This window comes from Engystomops pustulosus, chromosome 6 (assembly GCF_040894005.1).
Source record: "Engystomops pustulosus chromosome 6, aEngPut4.maternal, whole genome shotgun sequence".
Taxonomy (NCBI): domain Eukaryota; kingdom Metazoa; phylum Chordata; class Amphibia; order Anura; family Leptodactylidae; genus Engystomops; species Engystomops pustulosus.
This window is the reverse complement of record NC_092416.1, coordinates 102,049,684-102,071,334: the sequence shown is the minus strand read 5'-3', so window position 1 is coordinate 102,071,334 and position 21,651 is coordinate 102,049,684. Positions and strand designations below refer to the sequence as shown.

Sequence of the window (21,651 nt, the reverse complement as noted above, 5' to 3'; positions counted from 1 at the left end):
AGGCCTTTGCCAGTTTTATGTCACCCCAGCAAGACACTGTCACCTGTCCCCAGTCTCGGCAGAGTAGGGCTGATCTTTACAGAAAAATGGTGAGGGAGTACGTAGCTGACCGTACCATCATCCTAAATGATCACACAGCTTTCTACAACTACTGGGTTTCAAAGCTGGACATGTGGCACAAAGTGGCGCTGTACGCCTTGGAGGTTCTTGCCTGCCCTGCCGCTAGTGTGTTGTCTGAACGGGTTTTCAGTGCAGTTGGTGGCATCATCACTGATAAGCGTACACGCCTGTCGACTGACAGTGCTGACAGGCTGACGCTTATCAAGATGAATAAAGCCTGGATTTCTCAGGATTTCCATTCTCCACCAGGTGAAAGAAGCTCAACCTGAATAATGTATGCACTCCTCCTCCTCATTTTCCTCCTTCTCCTCCTCTTTGTACACTAAAGCAGAGGAAACTGGCTATTTTTTACCAGGGCCAACTGGCTCTAGCTATAGTACTCTATGTATTTAATTTTTCTGGAGGGCCACCCACCCGGTCCTCTGTTTTAAACAATTTTTGGGAGTGCCACATACAGGCACTCAATCTATTTAATTTTTCTGGAGGACCACCTATCTGCTCCTCTGGTTTAAAAACTATTTTGGATTGCCACATACAGGAACTATCCAAATGTAATTGTCTCCATAGCTGCCTCCACACGTCGTCTTTATAGCTGCCTCCACACGTCGTCTGTATAGCTGCCTCCATACATCGTCCCCTTAGCAAACGAGCTGTGTCAGGTAGAATTTTGGGTTGTCTTCATGGCTTCCACATCAAACTTGTTAACTTTGTCGCCACCCTGCTGTGTTATCCACAAAATATACTGGCAAACTTTTATCATTTACCGATATTATTTCAGCGCTTCTTGCGCATCTGTTTACATCCCCCTCACCCGCCATAACCCAAACTTATAAGAACACTACTACACTTGATCTTATACAAAAGGTTCTTAGAAGTGCTGTTTGGGGAGGAGCCGAGAGACAGGGGCTTGGACAGGCGAAAGCTTGCTTGGCAGCGGACCGCCAGCTCCATCCCAAGATCCAACTACCATAGTTTTAACTGCAGCACCTTTAATCTACTACTACTACCTTACTGCCTCCATACATCGTCCCCTTATTAAACAAGCTGTGTCAGGCAGAATTTTGGGTTGTCTTCATGGCTTCCACATCAAACTTGTTAACTTTGTCGCCACCCTGCTGTGTTATCCACAAAATATACTGGCAAACTTTTATCATTTACCGATATTATTTCAGCGCTTCTTGCGCATCTGTTTACATTCCCCTCACCCACCATAACCCAAACTTATAAGAACACTACTACACTTGATCTTATACAAAAGGTTCTTAGAAGTGCTGTTTGGGGAGGAGCCGAGAGACAGGGGCTTGGACAGGCGAAAGCTTGCTTGGCAGCGGACCGCCAGCTCCATCCCAATATCCAACTAACATAGTTTTAACTGCAGCACCTTTAATCTACTACTACTACCTTACTGCCTCCATACATCGTCCCCTTATTAAACAAGCTGTGTCAGGCAGAATTTTGGGTTGTTTTCATGGCTTCCACATCAAACTTGTTAACTTTGTCGCCACCCTGCTGTGTTATCCACAAAATATACTGGCAAACTTTTATCATTTACCGATATTATTTCAGCGCTTCTTGCGCATCTGTTTACATCCCCCTCACCAGTGGCGTAACTAGGAGAGGCAGGGCCCCATAGCAGATTTTTGCATGGGGCCCCCCTTCCCCTTAAAAATATTCACACATATTCACATGTTTATACAATCACACACATTTATACACTTAAATACACAACATAACATTCTACACTCACTTTTATATACTCGTCCACACATACATACGTATACACTCATATATACATCTATACACTAATACATACAGTATATACAAACTCACTGTATATACATACAGTATATATACATACATATAGCATACATACATCATATTCTTTTACATACGGTATACACCCAATGTGTATACATATACATGCAGTATAAAGACACCATATACACGCATACTTAATCTATATACAGTATATACACACAGCAAACATACAGTATATACAGCGTTTACACACATATATACAGTATATACAGCGTTTACACACATATATACAGTATATACAGCGTTTACACACATATATACAGTATATACAGCGTTTACACACATATATACAGTATATACAGCGTTTACACACATATATACAGTATATACAGCGTTTACACACATATATACAGTATATACAGCGTTTACACACATATATACAGTATATACAGCATATACACACATATATACAGTATATACAGCATATACACACACATATATACAGTATATACAGCATATACACACATATATACAGTATATACAGCATATAGACACATATATACAGTATATACAGCATTTACACACAGCAAATACACACATATAGCATACATTAATTAACTATACATACATATATAGGGACTTACATTTCTTGCAGTGGGGTGGGTCAGTTAGGTCTCATCCTGCGAGCCCAAGAAGTGTGTCGGCCAGGCGGCCGCAGCAGCTACATGGCGGGTGGCCGTGGGAGCAGTGTGGAGGGCAGACGACCGCTGGACCGAGGTGCCAACCGGGCGGCCGTGGGACCGGGGACTGCGGGAGCAGCGTCGAGGGCGGGCAGCTGCGGGACTAGTGGGACTAGGGACCAAGGTAACGGCCGGACACCCGTGGGAGCAGTGCTCAGAACAGGCGGGCAGCTGCGGGACCAGGATACCGGCCGGGCGGCCTCGGGACCAGTGTGCTGGCCGGGCGGCCTCGGGACCAGTGTGCTGGCCGGGCGGCCTCGGGACCAGGGTACCGGCCGGGCAGCCGTGGGACCAGGGAGTTTGCTTGAAGGCCGTGGGAGTAGCATGCCTGCAGGGCACGCTCCCAAGCAGCGCTGAGTACAGGTGGGCAGTTGCTGGACCAGGATACCGGCCGGGCAGCCGCTGTAACAGAGTGGAGGGCGGGCAGGCAGTTGCGCTACCAGGGTACCTGCCGGGCAGTCACTGTAGCAGAGTGGAGAGCCGGCGGGGCGGGCAGCTGTGGAACCAGTGTTCCAGCCGCGGGCACAACATGCTGGCCAGGGGGCCGCGGGAGCAGCGGGGCGGGACAGAAACACTGGGGCGGGCTTGACAAAGAGGGGGGTATTTGGTATTGACCTTAATGCGCCGTATAGCAGGGCCCGGGCGGCGGTCTGAATGGGTACAGAAATGCAGCGCTGTCAGCAGACATTGTGATTGTGCCGCCGTCCGGGCCCCTGATGCTCACGGGCCCCGTAGCTACCGCTACGGCTGCTACGGCGGTAGTTATGCCACTGCCCCTCACCCACCATAACCCAAACTTATAAGAACACTACTACACTTGATCTTATACAAAAGGTTCTTAGAAGTGCTGTTTGGGGAGGAGCCGAGAGACAGGGGCTTGGACAGGCGAAAGCTCGCCTGGCAGCGGACCGCCAGCTCCATCCCAAGATCCAACTAACATAGTTTTAACTACAGCACCTTTAATCTACTACTACTTTACTGCCTCCATACATCGTCCCCTTATCAAACGAGCTGTGTCAGGCAGAATTTTCAGGTGTTTCATCAGATACATAATGGAACTCGGCCCATCTGTCGCCACTATGCTGGAGACCTGAAGTTGCAATCATAGCAGCAATATGGATGCCCCATACTGTCGCTCTTAATCATGGAAGTGGTCTCCATGGCTGCCTCCACATGTCGTCCCCTTATCAAATGAGCTGTGTCAGGCTCATTTTTCGGGTGTTTCACCAGATACGTTATGGAACTTGGTCACTATGTCGCCACCATGCTGTGTTATCGACTAAATATACCGTCAGCCTTTTGTTGACATAGGAAATCATTTCAGCGCTTCTTGCTCACCTCCTTTGGTTCCTCTTTGCCACCCATTGGTTTTAAGCCTGAGTCCATTTAGGGTATGTCGCCATGACACTCTTTAGCCTGCCGCTGCTGCCGCTACCTCTGCATGCCATCCCCTATAGTGTCAGGGTCAGTTATTGGATGTTTTAGATGCTATCTAGCCTCATCCGGTCACTCTGTCATGGCCATGCTGTTTGGCCAAGCTTCCCTGTGCAGACTCTTGGTCCCCTTGAAAAATGCTCGAGTCTCCCATTGACTTCAATGGGGTTCGTTATTTGAGACGAGCACTCGAGCATCGCGAAAAGTTTGTCTCGAATAACGAGCACCCGAGCATTTTTGTGCTCGCTCATCTCTACTGAAGGTGTATATCAATGTATTCCTCGAGGCGACTAGTAACAGAGCTAATCCCAGAAACAATAGGTCAACCTGGGGGATTTTTAGTGCTCTTATGAACTTTGGGCAAATAGTATATTACTGGAATTATTGGGGTGTGTATATTTAAATATATTAATTCCTATTTGTTGATAATCTCATGCTCCCTCCCCCATTCCCAAAGTTTCTCCAATTCCTTTTTACATCTCATTGTGGGGTCACTCTTCAATTTTAAATATGTGTGTGTATCACTTAATTGTGGTATGAAATCAGATTTTTCTTTTAATGTAGTATATTTTGAAGTAAAGGAAAGTTAGAACACTTAACAGCAGTGTTGCATTCAATGAACTGGACTGCACATCACACATTATACAATGATCTATTGCCGCTAGTCTCTATCAACAAAACAAACTCAAGGTTCTTAGTTACATTTTGATCAAATTGCATAAGCCCACTAACCACTTCACAGTGACCTCGTTGTAGTGGGTCCCTACGCTATTGTGTGCTGTGTCACATGGCAGCCACCGCCGCTGCAATACAGCACCAGCAAGGACCAAGACCCAGTTGCCCTCTAGCTCTGTGGTCCAGCTCTTTTCTCTCCCAATGTTGGCCTGGTGGTAATTTATTACTTTCATGATTTAGAGTCATTAGTGCTTGAAGCACCCTCTGAGGAAGCGATGGCTAAACGTGGGTCGGGTTTTTGTGGTAGATCACTTTTGGTCCTATTGATCTGCAGCCTGGTTTAATTCACTTTACGTGCACTATGCACTTTAATTTTTGTATGTATTTGATACGCAGCCAGATTAACATTTCATAGCCGTTCATATATGCGTTAGGCACTTTACATGTGTTTGTGATGAAATTTTGGGTGGTATTTGTGGTAATTTAAATATGCACTAAGCACTTTATCTCTATACATTATACGATATATATTGTATTGATTAAATATGCACTAGCACACTGTATAGAGATTTCTGTATTCTTTGTGGTTTGGCTATTGTATTCTGGACTATACCATGGAACTACTACACTATAAGCACCAGTGATGTACTTTATTTGTGTCCACCAATGTGTTGTTTTTATGGATTGTTTTTATGTCTTAGGTACCATACATGTGTAGATTTTGTGAATACGTAGTACAGCTTATGTTTTGATAAATCAGTTTGTGATTTATTTTGCACGAGTTGCTAGAAGCTGTACAGCCAGTCAGCTAAAGGACCTGTGATGATGTAATCATCACATAACCCTCCGGCTTTTCCACTATACAGCAACCCTGGAACAGGGCTGATGACAGTGAGGATGGGGGACTAGACCTGGAGGCACAGGAGGTTTGTTGTGTGAGATGGGAGGTAGCAGACATTGAGGGGGGCTACATCACCGAGGAGGGGTACAAGACCTGGGGGGGAAAAGCAGTTTTATGGTAGTTATATTCTTGTACGTAGGGGACAGTTTTCTAATTGTAATATTCTTGTAAATAGGGGGTAGTATTATTGTAATTATATTCTTGTACATAGAGGGCAGTATTATAGTAGATAAATTATTTTCACTTCAGGCAGCATGGGTTCAGACAATTTCCATCATCATTATTATCATCTTGTTTGTGCACTCTATTGTAGTTTACTCTGGGATCTATGTAAATTTTTGTTCAAATGCAGTATTATGCAGTAGTGGTTTCTGGGGGGGGGGGGGATTTGCACTGTACTGTGGTTTTTGGCGCATCTAGGGTTTTGGTTAATAGTGCTGCCCCTGAAGGGTAGTGGTATGACAATGCGGCCCACAGACCAAAAAAGGCTGTGCACCTCTAGTTTTACTACTTATTTAATAAGCCATGTTAACATTACAGTATGTAAGTGTTTTCGACTATTATATTGACATTTTCAGACTTGTACAAACTTCCATATTAGAAGTTTGTCAATGGCATACTACGGCTGCTTTGACAACATTTTAGTAACCTGTACAGTTCCTGAACAGCAATTAATTCAATTATGTCATCACTACAGCACATATCATCCTACAAAAATTCTGGAAGTGAACTTCTCCTACACTGAAACTTCTTGGACATAACCAATTCTATACAGGCATCCACATTTCAAAACCAACAGATTGGCCTACAGGGATATATATTTAAACAATCTCAAGAAGAGTGTTAAATCAATATAATTTTATCATCAAAGAAGAAGAGCTACAGGATACTAAGCCAAGCAATCTAACATACTGATATACTCTTCTTTTAGCTCCTTATTCCCTGTTTTTTACAAAAACCAGGCATTACAAAAAAATTCCCTTGATGGCAGTAAAGGGAACTTCTCCTGGAAATGGGTGCCTTATACAATCTGTGTGGCCTTACATCCAGAAGTACTAGCACTCCTCCCTATCCTGTTCTCCAAAAATCAAATGTTTGACTACCACCTCTTGAAATTCCAGGAAAGTTACTCTCTGGCCTGCACATAGATGTAGCATGTAAGCATTATACAGTGCCATCTGCACGGCCAGCTTCTTGTATCACACCCTCGACTGCCACATGGTGTTATATGGCTGAAGCACCTGGTCTGACAAGTCAATCGCTCCCATGTACTTGTTATAATCCACAGGAGGGGGGATTGGTGAGCCGCCTTCTATAGGCAGACAAGTGCCTGACTCGTTGAGGATGTGATGACACACAGCACTGTCACTGGGAGCCATAGAAGTCCAGTCTAAGAGGCTGATGCCACTTGATATATCCGCCGGTCATGTGAATGTAGCCAAATGACCCCCTGTGACACCACTCCAAATCTCAACCCCAATTTTTGCGAGGTTCTAAAAGGGCAAGGCAAGTTGAGACAAAAACTTGTGAATTGTTCTGCAACAATTAATAGAAGGTGCAAAGTCTTAAATTACTCCAGAATTATCATGTAGCAGTAGACCCTTTGTCCATCTAACTTTGCACTGTCCAACTTTTATTTTATTTTTATAGCCAGTAAATGTAGGATTGGTTTGAACGATTATCCACTGACACACCTGTGACTATGTGGTAAAATCTCACCATGAACAAAAAATTTGATCTTTTTTAATGTTTTTTTTTCTAGGTACCACCTGGATGATAGAAATCTTAAGTCTTATCTGTAGAAACGGTGATGTCACCTGGTGTCGAGAAGTTCCAAATTTTATGAGAATCCCCTGGCTTGATGTTGGTGGCATTGGGGTAAAATTGGTCGATGAAGTCCATTCCCCACGTTTTCTTGCATCTCATTTACCAATACACTGCTTTCCAAAGTCTTTGTTTTCTTCTAAAGCAAAGGTAAAGGCTGCAACATAACCTATTGATGAATTTATTTGTGGAATCGGTAATGGTAGTAAAACGAGCAATGTGTTTGTTGAAAAGTGGTTCTAATTTACTAACTATTTTAAGTTCCCAGTATTAAGCCAAGTCCAGTATCAGTATCAGTATGTACTGTCGTTCTGTAATACACCCACAAGAAAGAACATACATATAAATGTATAAGGTTTTATTAAGTTATTAAAGTGCCTGCATCTTATAGTCCAAAGGTCAGGAGAATCTAGCAGTGCCAGATTCTCCTGACTGCTGTTCTGGAGATAAGGTGAAGCACTATCGAAGCATTTCACCTGATCTCCAGAGAGTAGAACCTCCACACTGCTCTCTTCCTCACCTTCTTGTTCCCAACAGTGTTTTGTCAGGACCTTGACTTCTAGCAGGGCTGTGTGTGTATATGTGTGTGCATAGATCTAGCAGATCTGTATGTGCTCTTATTGTGTAAGACCAGCAGGGAATTTTTTATTTGGTGGAAAATATTTATTTTTCATTTTTAGGATGACTTAATTTGGACTGCATCTTATAGTCCAAAAGTATGGTATTTTATACAAGGTAAAAACGGTTGTGGAAAAAGGAAAATAATTGCCAGCTCACTGACTCTAGTTCTTGTGCCCCATGTGAAATATAAAAACTTTTGGACCTTTGTATAGATTAGTTCATCACATCAAATTCTGTTCTAGCACCAAGATGAAACTTGATGGACAAATAACCCACAAATGGATGGTAAAAATCTGTACAAGCAATTGCACCAAACAAATAAGGAAAAATGTACAAACCGAGCAGAGATAATGCATACACATGAAGTGCAATATTAAAATAAACTGCATTAATAAAGCATGGGACACCAGTGATTCTTATCCGAAACACAAAAAGCAAATGAAGGTGGCTTAGTGTGAAAAGGAATCTGGCAGTGTTTATACAATGGCACACTGGCTCAATAAACTGCAATGCAATGAATAAAGCTTACTGGAGCTGAAAATAGAGATAAGGTAGTTATTCATTGTATTACAGTTTATTGGACAACTGTGCCCTTGTATGAACACCACAAGGTTCCTTTTTGCACCTACTTCTTGTAAAGTGATGTGCAAATGTATTCATGTTCATTGAACTTTTCTTCATTACAGCAGCAAACTTAGAGGAGTTGTCTGGAAATAAAAAATATTTATATGGGGATGGGGGCTATGAAAATAATATACCACTTATACTCACCTTCTCTGGCACTGTCATTTACCCATCGCCCACCCCTCCATTGAGTCTGTTTGTATATAGAACCCCAAGCACAGCTGCGCACCTTCTTCAGCCTGAAACACCTGCTGAAATGTATTCTATTTATATTTTATGTGATGGAGCAACACAAAGCCAAAGTCACACATTTTTAAATTAACTTGCATTATCCTGCCTTCTTGTTCCTGATTGACAGATCTCAAATAACACTCAACAGGTGACCGGTCTAAGAGCTAACATATTCTGTTGGAATATTGAGAGAGAGCTCTGTTACATCAATGGGCACTTAAAGTCATGTGACCAGGATGCATCATCATAGGTTCTGTTACATCTGCAATGTCTACCACTTGTATGTATCTGATCACATGAACTCACATCATGCCACCATGGAGAATAGTGAGTAGTATGATTGCATGGAGGATGGAGAGGAGTAGAAGTCTATGGATGCATGGTGTGATTTTATGTGATCAGATACATACATGCAGTTAAAAGACCTTAGATCATGTGACGCTGGTCACATGACATCCTCTTAAAAGGCATGGGGTATGAGGAGGAGTAGATGGGAGGCGTTGACCACGCGGGGTATGCCAGGAGATATAAGGCAAAGTTGATTTATTGGGATGTAAGGGAAAGAATGTTTAGCTAAAAGAAGGGTGTCAGTTCTTTAGGAACCTTGCACTATCTGTATTTGTGAAAATGTTGTGACAAATTCCTTTTAGGTTCACTGACTTACTGGACCCAAAAGAATGTTACTGTGCTGGCATTTATATATAAAAGTTTAGAAGTTTATAACTTTTTAAACACACAAATGGAAAAAAGAAAGCATATATGAAGCATATGTTACACAAACATCAATACATTATATAGAAAATGTGGGGTTTAAGGTTTTTATTGGACGCTGTTGCATTAACTTTTTGTTTATCAGAAAAGATAAGGTCAGTTCTCGGGATATGAAAAACAATTTTATTGGCGCGTTGTAACATCCAAAAGGGATATATCCTTTTTGTTAAACACCCCATTGTTTTTTCCACAAACTACAGTTCGCTATTTAACCAGGTTGTAAATATAATAAAAGGACATATCCCTATCCTACAAACAGACACTTAGTTAGACACAGTTAGTAAATGTACTGGATACCAAGATTCAATTTGTAGCAAAAAGGCACCAACCTTGGGCATGCAGCTGTCTCCGAGTTTTTTCTATATATGTGTGAAGAACACATTGCAGATGTATGGAAACATCTGCAATGTGTTCTTCACACACATATATATTGTTCTTCACATGCTATTTTGTTCGCACCGTTCCGCGCGGATCTCCCGACAAGTAAGCAGATGTGCCGAACATCTGTAATCTATTCTTCACTGTGTTCTTCACTTTGTTTTTCACTTAAATGATTCTGTGTTCACTGTTTTTATTCTATTCTTCACTGTTCTTCACTGTGTTTTTTTAATTAAATGCTCGATCTCGAGCAGGGGAATTATTCATGTCACCTAGCAACCTCACGTGCTTGCCAGTGCAATGCATTTTTGATGCGTCTCCATAGACTTGAATAGGGCGCGTGAAACGCAAAAGTAGAGCATGCTGCGATTTTGACGTGCGTCAAAACAAACGCAAGAACGCGCATGAAAAAAAAAGCAAATGAGGAAAGGCCCATTGGAAACAATGGGACAGAGTGCAATGCAAGTTCTGCGCGTCAAAAGCACGCGCAGAACTCGTGCGTGAAAAACGCTAGTGTGGAAGGGGCCTTATGTGATGTCACAGCCCTATTAAAACTGTCAGCCATTTGAAATCTCAGCATTTCACACTGCATGTGCTCTCTGTAGCGTCTAGCTGCTTTTACTGTACTGTGCTGTAGTGATTTCTGCTCCTCTCCCAGGGTGTGCATTTAGGGGGGATATGTATACCCCAAATAGCAGTTCATTTTTGTTACTGAAGTCACTAGGAAGAAATCTGTTTCATATCCACACAGCTGCTGTTGTAATTTCTGCCCCTCTCCCAGGGTGTGCGTTTTGGGCATCCGTATAACACAAATTCCCATACTTTTGCGTTGCTGAAGTTGAGAGTAAGAAATACGTGTCAAATCCACGTAGTTTATAGAGTCATTTTTGCTCCAATTACAGGGTGTCCGTTGTGGGTTATCTGTATAACGCAAATTCCCATACTTTTTGTGTTGCTAGAGTTGAGAGCAAGAAGTATGTCAAATCTGCATACTTTATAGAGGCATTTTTTTCTCCAATTACAGGAATTACAGTTCTGGGGTATCTGTCTAATATAAATTCCCATACTTTTTGTGTTGCAAAAGTTGAGAGCAGGAAATACGTGTCAAATCCACATAGTTTATAGAATGATTTACAGGGTCTCCATTGAGGGGAATCTGTATCATGCAAATTCCCATACTTTTTTTGTTGCTAAAGTTGAGAGCAGGAAATATGTGTCAAATCCACATAGTTTATAGAGTTATTTTAGCTTCAATTACAGGATGTCTGTTGTGGGGTATCTGTATAACGCAAATTCCCATACATTTGTGTTGCTAAAGTTAAGAGCAAGTAATACGTGTCAAATCCATGTAGTTGATTAACCACTATGTCAGACAGAAAGGTGGCAGGTGGAGCAGGCAGAGGTCGCAGCACAGTAAGGGGACGTCACAGCAGGGGCGACTGTGAGGCCAGAACTGCCATTGTCATCTAGTGGCAGTGTGTTGATCAACAACCCAAAGGTTGTTGATTGGTTGACTAGGTCACCCAATTCCTCAAATATGACAACCCCAGCCAAGAGTCCGTGGGTTCATCAGATACAACAATTAGTTGGCATGGTCCAGGAGCAGGTCAGCAGCACACACCTGTCCTCAACCAGCCTCTGTCCTGTTCATTTCCCTCATCCAGAGAGCTACTAGGTGGTCTGGGCTCAGCACAAGCAAGAAAGTGTCAGTGCTCTACTTCACAATAGGCTCCTATTCACATTCGGTCATAAGGAACAAGCAAGAAAGTGTCACTGCTCTTCTCCACAATAGGCTCCTATTCACATTCGGTCATAAGAAAGAAGCAAGAAAGTGTCAGTGCTCTACTCCACAATAGGGTCCTATTCACATTCAGTCATGAGGAATCTCACCACCCCTTTTCTTCAGGTTAGGAATAGAGGTCTCCTGGGTTCAGCGTCCTTCTCCCCGCCTCCACTTACTGGACCGAAGCGTGCACCCCGTCTCACTCTCGTGCCCGAGGTTCACTATCGTCCCTGTATCGGAGATTGTGGACAAATAGTGTGGAACGCAAGGATAAAGGATACAAACAATTTATTAAATATACTCACAAAAAAGCACATTTAAAAAGCGCGCATATAAAATCCTTAAAATCAAGAGATGCCAAACACCTTGACCGACCCAGGTTGCGCTTCTTCCGGGGCTCGGTGTTTAACGTGTCTACACTATTTGTCCGCAATCTCGGCTACAGGGACGATAGTGAACCTTGGGGAGGTGGGGAAGACATCCACTGCTTTGTGCAGTAGGCAGGCTGTGCATACTGACACCATTGAGGAGTATAGCAGTGACAGGAAAACGCAAATTGCAGCCGGGAGCCGGGTGTAGCAAGGGATTCATCATCCTCGGGCGAAGAGAGTGTCAGCTTGCGCATCAGGCAGCGGAGCAGGCAGCAAGTCGCTACCATGGCTGTGAGTCTGCAGGGTGGCAGCAGTGCGAGGACGAGAACCAAACGGCCGCAGGGTACAAACCCCGCTTCGAAGATCCAAATAAGCAGTGGTACAGCGTGGCAGAGGCTTTAGTAGTCACTCAGTGCAGAGTGTTGGCAGTGAAATCACCACTTCGGTGGTGTGGCAGGTTTTTGTTAAGACACCAGAGGAGCCAAGCGTGTGTATATGGAGAATCTGCGTGCAGAAAGTGAAGCGTGGCCAGGGATCTAATGTTGGCACCACGGCCCTGCGTCAACACATGCAGCGTCACCATCCAAAGGCCTGGGAGAAATGTGGAACAGATGTGGAGGTCCATCCTGCTGCCACAGCAAAAGCAGCGGCACCTAGTGGCACACATGCGATTTCAGCCAGGCAAGGCTCCAGCACCTCTGCCGAAGGGGCATCATCTCCCAGTCCAGATGCTCCTGCTCCTTGCTACGCAGTCGTTGAAAGAGGCGATTACAAAGAGACAACTGTGTGCGTCCAGCCATCCTAAGGTGCAGAAGCTGACCATGCTCTTGATAAAGTTGTTGGTACTGCAGTACCCTTTCCAAGTTGTGGAATTTGCACCCTTCAGAGAACTTATGACTTGTGCAGAACTGAGGTGGAGAGTTCCAAGCCACAATTTTTTTTTCCCAAAATGGCAGTGCCGGCCCCTCACAAGAATGTAGAACAGAAGGTGGGCCAGTCCTTGAGCTTATTGGTTTCTTCCAAGGTGCATGGCAGCTCGGATGTGTGGAGCTGTAACTACAGTCAGGGTCAGTACATGTCCTTTACGGCCCACAAAGTGAATGTGCTTTCCGTCCAGCCACACCAACAACTTGAACAAGAGACGCCGCTTTCTCATCCACGTTGTCAAACTGCTGCTCCTGCGCCGGTGTCCGCCTCCTCCTCCTTCTCCACCATGGGAGGAACATGGTGTCCACGCTGCACCAAGGAGGAATGGCCCATGTGCCCTGCTCAATCTGTTCAATCTGGTAGTCAACAGGTTCCTCAAGTCTTCTACCTATCTGCAAGACATTCTAAAAATGGCATGCACTTCAGCCATTCTTACTGTGCATGCACTTCATCCATACTAACAAAGCCAAGCACACCCTCCTTGAGTTGCAGTGTCAGAACGGCCTCCCCAACATAGTCTGATATGCAATGTTTCCATCTATTGGAATTCCAGCCTCCACATGTTAGACCGCCTGTATGAACAGAGAAAAGCCATTAATGATTTTTTGATGATGCAAGCAGACCGGAGTAATCCCCTGTGTAACTTTGTCAGCCACTGGAAGCTCATGTGTGACACCTTGTGGGCTCCTGCTGCTGCTGCGGCTGATGCCACCTCCACACTCTATCATTGTGCCACTCTGTGGGCTACTGCTTCTGTTGACGCCACCTCCACACTCTATCAATGTGCCACTCTGTGGGGTGGTGCTGCTGCTGCTTCTGCTGCCGCCACCTCCACACTTTATTATTGTACCACTCTGTGGGCTCCTGCTGCAGACACCACCTCCACACTCTGTCATTGTGCCACTCTGTGCCCTACCATGTTTCTGCCACCTACATAATTTGTCATTGTGCCACTCTGCGGCCTACTGATGCTGCTACCAACTGACCGCTGTCTCCCTGGAACACCCTGTGATTTACATAATGCAGTTTTCACCCTCCACCGCTCTATGACGTTGCCACTTTGTTTAGTTTTCCCCTTCATTTCATCTGTCATTAGGATTGAAAAGCCTCAGGATTGATAGCCAAAAGCAGGAGTGGATACAGAAAACAGAGGACATGCAAATATCCCATTTACTGGTCATCTCTGTTTTGGACCCACTCCTGTTTGTTTTTGGCTTTAGCAATACTGATGATGGATTATCGACCGATTGAAAGCGGACACTGACGGATGAAATGAAGGGCAAAATGATCAGTGATGTCAATGCAGAATTACTGCCGACACCCTCTGCACCCTCTGGGGGGGTTACTATATGTATCCACGTTTAACAGAACAGGTCCTCTCGTAATGCATAGAATCTGATGTCACTGTAAAAAGACTGCACTCTTTGATGTTATAGTGGGATCTTGGACCTCAGCTCAGTCCTTTTTAGCTGGCACAGATGTTACCTTTGTCAGGCTGCTTCGCTTTTTTGGTGAAGATGGCCTCTGTAAGTGTTCATGGAATTGAAAAGTGAAGCAATTCTAGGAGGGGCGGCTGCCATGTCCGTGTCATACTAAAACACAGCATTGTTTGAAGACTAAACCGTGCTCTCTATGCATATTTGAGCATGGCACAACATTCTACAAATCTCTGCAGGCTCTCTGCAGCCAGGAAATACCTGTTTTTTTAACATGATTTGTCATGATTCGATTTGGGTCGAATTGAATTTTTTCAAAAAATTCGGCGAATCTGGTTGAACCGAATTACAACAAATTCGCCCATCTCTAGTATTTTTATTAAAAAAAGACGAGTGTTTGGCACATTGCAAATACATCTTTTTGCAACAAAAGGTAGCATATTTGTTGGTTCATAACGTATATATAATGTATGATGTTTCCGATACATATGAGTTTGGTTTCTTCACCCTTTCCGGGCGCTAATTTTTTATATCAGCTGAATAGCCCTATAGTAATTAAACAATCTTCTGGGGAAAAGTGTTTTTAACAGGAAATACAAAATAGCTTGTTCAGCCATGAGTAAGATTATATCGAAATGCGTAGGCTTTGCCTGGTAATCGATCTTGTGCCTTCCAATGTTTTATTTTGCCTATTTGGCTTTTAACAAATCATGAATAAAGTACCTTTTTGCTGTTTTGAATGTATAGCTTCTTGGAATATTTCTAGTATCTTTAAAACATTTTTGTTTTTTTCATCCATTCTAAGATAATTTACATAGCTCGAAGCCCAAAAGATGTCCTGGTGTCTCTTTATCATTATGCTCATATGTCATATCTTATGAAAAAACCAAGTAGTTTTGATGAATTAATGGAAGACTTCTTGCAGGGTAGAGGTATGTATCATTCTTTTTTATTGTTAAATTTCCTCTCTAATTCTATTTTTCTTTTTTATTCCGAACTGTTTTTTTTTCTCGCATGTACTAATCAAACCGCTATAATGTTTTTATTTATGCTTTTTACCAATTAACCAATTTTATTTATCCTTTTTAAAGCATAACTAAACTTTCATAAAAATGTTAAAAATCAATGGTGCACATAATAATAGTAAACATTGCAATATACTTTATTTACCACTTAACAATGGAGAGAGAGTGTCAGGTTCGCTAGGGAGAATGCTGGGACTTCTGGTTCTTCTTCTGGTGCCAGCAGCGTTCTCCGACCCCCGGTGCGTATCCGCGCAAACTCCCCCCTGAGGGGTTAATTCCCAGAAGTTGTCCAGCTCCTATCAGGTTCTGGAGGTGGAGTTCTGGCTGCATAAATTGCAGCTTCACTAGTCACCTGTGCCAGTGTTTGAAATCCCTTCATAACTCGCTCGCTGCATTAGGTTGACTTTCTCTGTATCTGTATGTGAATTGTTGTGACCTCGGCTAGTTTTTGACATTGACTTTTTGCTTACTGATTTTGCTCTTGGCGTACCCTCTCGTTGTGACTCCGGCTAGTTTACCATTCTTTTGTGTTTTATGTTTGTCAGTCTGTTTGTGTTTCCCTTCCCACACTTATCCAGTGTATTTCGAGTCTTCAAGTAGTCGCCCCACGGTTTAGCGTAGGGGGGCTATAGGAAGGGACAGAGGTCAGGACAAGCTCAGGGCACACTATCCCCTGTCTTCTGTGTTACCCAACCCTAACAGTGAGTCTGCCTGTCCTAATTTAAAATGCAATAAAAAATAATAAATAAAATAAAACACCCAAACCAATCAACCTTTTTACACATGAGTAACTACAGTGAGTACAGAAAGTATTCAGATACAGGCTGTCCTCTACTTCAGAAGGCCCGACTTACAGATGACCCCTAGTTACAAACGGACCTCTGGATGTTGGTAATTTACTGTACTTTAGTCTTAGGCCACAATAAACAACTATAACAGGTATCAAAGGTGTCTGCAATTAAGATTTCTTGTTAATCCTGGTTCTCATTACAGCCCAACATTTTAAAAATCTAATTGTCATAGAGACCAAAAAAATATACAGTTCCGACTTACATTAAAATTCAACTTAAGAACAAACCTATAGAAACTATCCTGTACATAACCTGGGGACTGCCTGTATTTAAAATTTTTCACTCATTGTTTCATTGCAGGAAATTGGTAAGATCAAAAATATTCTTTTTTTGCTCATTAATGTATACTCTGCCCCCATCTTGACAGAAAAAACTGAAATGTAGATATTTTTGCTAATTTATTAAACAAGAGAAACTGAAATCATCTGGTCACAAGTATTCAGACCTTTTTCTGTGACACTCATATTTAAATCACATCTTGTCCATTTCATTATGATACTCCTTGAAACGGTTCTACTCCAGCTGTGTATAATCAACTAATTGGACTTGATTAAGGAAAGGAACACACCTGTCTTTATCAGACCTGTAGTAGGACGCTGGTAGTTCTATAAATTGTTATGCAATATGACGATTAATATCACTACCTTCCTCCTTGTACTGTTTACTATATCTTATATCTTCTGTTTCTAATCTCTGTATTGTACACTATAATTTACCACACTCAGGGTTAATACCAATAATATTTATTAACACACTAGAAGTATACAATGTTAATCACAATACCCAGAAACCCACAGAATCCAACCCACAACAATGCATATAAACACACACGCACACACATATAATGATCTTTACACCTAACTATCCCTATTATTACAGAGAACGAAGGGGGACAGGGAGATTAACAGGAAAGCAGGGGTACAGAGATAGATTTAGGTAGATAGGAAAGCAGGGGTACAGAGATAGAGAACAGGGGAGCCGGGGTACAGAGATAGAGAACAGGGGATCGGGGTACAGAGATACAGGTACTCAGCCAAATCCGGGAAGGTGCTATAGTGTCTTCTCTGTGGTGATCCTCTTAGCTGGTGGTGATGGCAGATTCCTTCTCCTTTCCTAGTTGGTCTGTAGGGAAGATTTTTCTTCCTCTATCCTCCACACTCATGCCCTTATAAGTCTGCCCCTTGTCCCTTCCCCCCAGAATGGTGAACAACAGATGTTTACCTTCATATCTTGTATATCCATTTGGTCACCCATTCAGCCCCCCTCAAGTGGGAAATGACAAAAGACCCTAGATTCCCATCTAGACATATAGTCTCCGAATAACTGACCCTGGGTAGTTAAACAACTTTAGAAACAAAAGGGCCTGTATTCCCATCCAGATATAGAGATATAAATTGTCTCCGAATAACTGACCCTAAAGAGTTTGAATGACTTTCCCATAATAAAGGGGGTTGACATCCTGTTGCCCAAAGGCCCTCAGTATATCCGTAGTAAGGCAGGTGTGCTCTCTCCAAGGGGAAAGGAATATGACAGAAGGATATATATATATATTACAAATATCTATGTACATGAATAGACACTTCCTTTACAAGACCTCACAGCTGACAGTGCATGTCAGAGCACATAAGTATAATTTGGTCTAAGTAACTGCCCAAGGAGAATTGCCCAAGACCAAATTGTGGCAAAGCACAGATATGGCCAAGGCTACAACAAAAATTTCTGCAGCATTTAAGGTTCCTAAGAGCACAGTGGACTCCATAATCCTTAAATGGAAGAAATGTGGAATTCCTTAACCTGACTGTCCAGCCAAACTAAGCACTGGTGATGAGAAGAGCCTTTGTGAGAGAGGTAAAAAGGAACCCAAATATCATTGTGGCTGAGCTCCGAAGATACAGTAGGGAGATGGGAGAAATTTCCACAAAGCCAACTGTCAATGCAGCCCTCCACCAGTCTGAAGTTTATGGTAGAGTGTGCCAACAGAAGCCTCTCAGTACAAGACATATGAAAGCCTGTATATAGTTTGCAAAAAAACACATATAAGACTTCCACACTATGAGAAATAAGATTCTTTGGTAGGATGAGACCAGAAGATTGAACCTTTTGGTGTTAATTCTAAGGGCTGTTTGTGGAGAAAACCAAGCACTGCTAATCACCTGCCAAATACATTCCCAAAAATGAAACATTGTGGTGGCAGCATCATGCTCTAGGTTTGTTTTTCAGTTGCAGCGACAGAACAACTGGTTGCAATTGAAGGAAAGTACAGAGATGACCTGGATGAAAAGCTATTCCAGAGTGCTCTGGACCTTAGACTGGGATGAAGGTTCAATTTCCAACAAGACAATGACCTTGAGCACACAGCTAAAATAACAAACCAATGGCTTCAGAACAACTCTGTGACCATTCTTGACTGGCAGAGCCAGAGCCTTGACCTAAACCCAATTGAGCATCTCTGGAGAGACTTGAAAATGGCTGTCCACCCATGTCCACCATCCAACCTGAGGGAACTGGAAAAGCTCTGCAAGGAACAAAGCAGGTGATACCCAAATTCCTGTGTGAAAAACATGTTGCACCACCAAAGAAGACTCATGGCTGTACTAGCTGAAAAGGTGCTTCTACTCAATACTGAGCAAAGGGTTTGAATACTTATGATCATGTAATATTTCAGTTTAATATAAATTAGCAAAATATCTACATTTAATTTTTCTCTGTCAAGATAGGGTGTAGAGTGTACATTAATAAGCAAAAAAGAACATTTTTGATCTCGCCAATTGGTTGCAATTAAACAAAGATTGAAAAATTTAAAGGGGTCTTAATAAAATGTGTGTACTGTGAATAGCATAAAAATATTTTAGTGCTTCCTACCTCCCAAAATATATTTTAAAAAGTGACCAAAAAGGCCATATGTTTCCCAAAATAGTAGCGTTAACTTATCATCAATCCCTAATAACACTTTTTTGATTGAGGAATAAAAAATGATAGCACTAAGTACCCACTGGTTATAGGCATCTCATGCTATACCCCTTGTTACCTTTCTGTTTTTTTAACTTCTAGTATATTTTGGTAGACCCTGCTGATGAAGACTGATTATTTCCATATTCTCTGTTTGCACAAAGAAAGGATCAAACAATTCTTGTATTTATGGTGCCAACTGAATTGCACTAACCTACAGAATAATTACATTATTTAGGGGGGACTTTTAATTTAAACCTTTCAAGAAAAGTTAGTACTTTTTTATCATTAAAGGTGTCAGGATGTGAACCAGCATCCTGTGACCTTTTTAGTCAGTTCTCTATCACTGGATATTAATTTCTTTATTTCATATCAATTCCTTTATTTATATAGCGCACACAGATTATGCAGCGCTGCACACAGTTTGCCATATCAGTCCCTGTCCCCAGTGGGGCTCACAATCTAATCAACCTGCCATTATGTTTTGGATTGTGGGAGGAAACCCACGCAAACACGTAGAGAACATAAAAACTCTTTGCAGATGTTGACTATGGGACTTGAACCCAGGTCCCTAGTTCTGCAAGGCTGTAGCGCTACCCACTAAGTCACTGTGCTACCCACTGGGTGAAGGTTTGTAAACCACACACATTTACAGGTCAGGATCTGTTCTTCATTTATCTTGTTTTTAGGACAAAAAGGTTTTGAAAATCATACTAATGAGCCTGAGGGGCTCTAAAAATGAAGAACCGGCATGTAAGTGTGCTTGGTTTAAAAACCTTGATCCAGGTGGTATATTTCCTTTAAGCTATTTTTACCTTAAAATGAATCCATTGAAAAACATGAATCTTAATGCTTTAATCAAGTTCTGATATGTCTAGCCTTTTTGCTGCCTGAGGCGAAACTTGAAAATGCTGCCCCCCCCCCGAAATAACCTCCGTTTACGTTCCCACGCAGCCCCATAGCAGATTTATCATTTATATACATTTACATAAAGTTCTATACTCATACACACACTAATACACTCTCACACATATGTATAAACTCATACACACACATTTATGTAGTCATAGATATATTTATACACTCATATATACATTATATATAAACTCAAAGTATATACACACACAAAATATGTACACATACATTTATACACACGTACAATATATACACATCATATACATACATTCTGTATAGTACATATACATTCTAAACACATATAAACATAATATACTTGGGTATATAACACTTTACAGTATATACACACATACAGTATAAACACAATATATACACACATACTGCATATACATACTGTATTATATGCACATACATACAGTATATAGACATCATACATACAGTATATACATACCATGCATCATATACACACAGTTTATATACAGCATACACACACACTCACACAGCATATACACCCACATACAGCATATACACACATATATATATATATATATATATATATATATATATATATTATATATATATATATAGACACATTATATACATACATCAGTTCCTCCTATTGTGTCCCCAAGATAACTGTGTGGCTCGGGCTGCTGCTGTTCCAGATTGTACCAGATGCGGGCTGCTTCTGTGTGAGCATCATGGGGATCCGATGGTGCCGGTAACCTGAGCAGGAGGGCTGCAGCTGTGAGAGTTCGGGGCTGACACGGACCGCCATCAACATCTACAGCCCCGGGCAGCTGCTGTGCATGATCTGAGCCTCCTCCGGTGCTCCCTGTGAGTCTGGAGGGGATCGTTATCTGATGCTGCCGCGGGCAGTGTGGAGACCCGAGACTGCACGCAGCCGCTGCCATTTCCTCTGCTTCTGTGTTCTTAAAGAAACAGACGCGAGTAATTTAATGATGGGTGATTCGGGCGGCAATGGGCGCCCGAATCACCCTCATTTTATTCACCCAAGATGCCGCTTTCATCAGGGCTCGGACATCTGCCGCCTGAGGCGAGATTTTCATCTCGCCTCATGGCAGGTGCGGCCCTGTTCCTGACTTAAAAAATAAAAAAATGATCTCTTATGGAAGTTGAGCATGGAAAAAATAGGACGTGTCATTATTCCCTTCTTACCAAAGACACTTTTTACCTTCATGACCGAGCTTTAACTTTAGCGTGACTTGGCTGTAACTTTAGAATGCTTTTACATATCAATGTGATTTCAAGATTTTCTCGTGAAAAATTATACTTTATTTTAGTAGAAAAATGGGG

General features: G+C 42.3%; 1 protein-coding gene across 1 annotated transcript in view; it reads left to right on the top strand.

Moving 5' to 3' along the window:
- LOC140065818 (sulfotransferase 2B1-like) overlaps positions 1-21,651 on the top strand; it is a 76,805-nt gene that overhangs the window by 11,500 nt on the left and 43,654 nt on the right. Inside the window, exons 2-3 of the mRNA XM_072113376.1 lie at positions 7,391-7,602; positions 15,400-15,526. Coding sequence (XP_071969477.1) covers positions 7,391-7,602; positions 15,400-15,526 — 339 coding nt within the window. The remainder of the gene's footprint in view (positions 1-7,390; positions 7,603-15,399; positions 15,527-21,651) is intronic.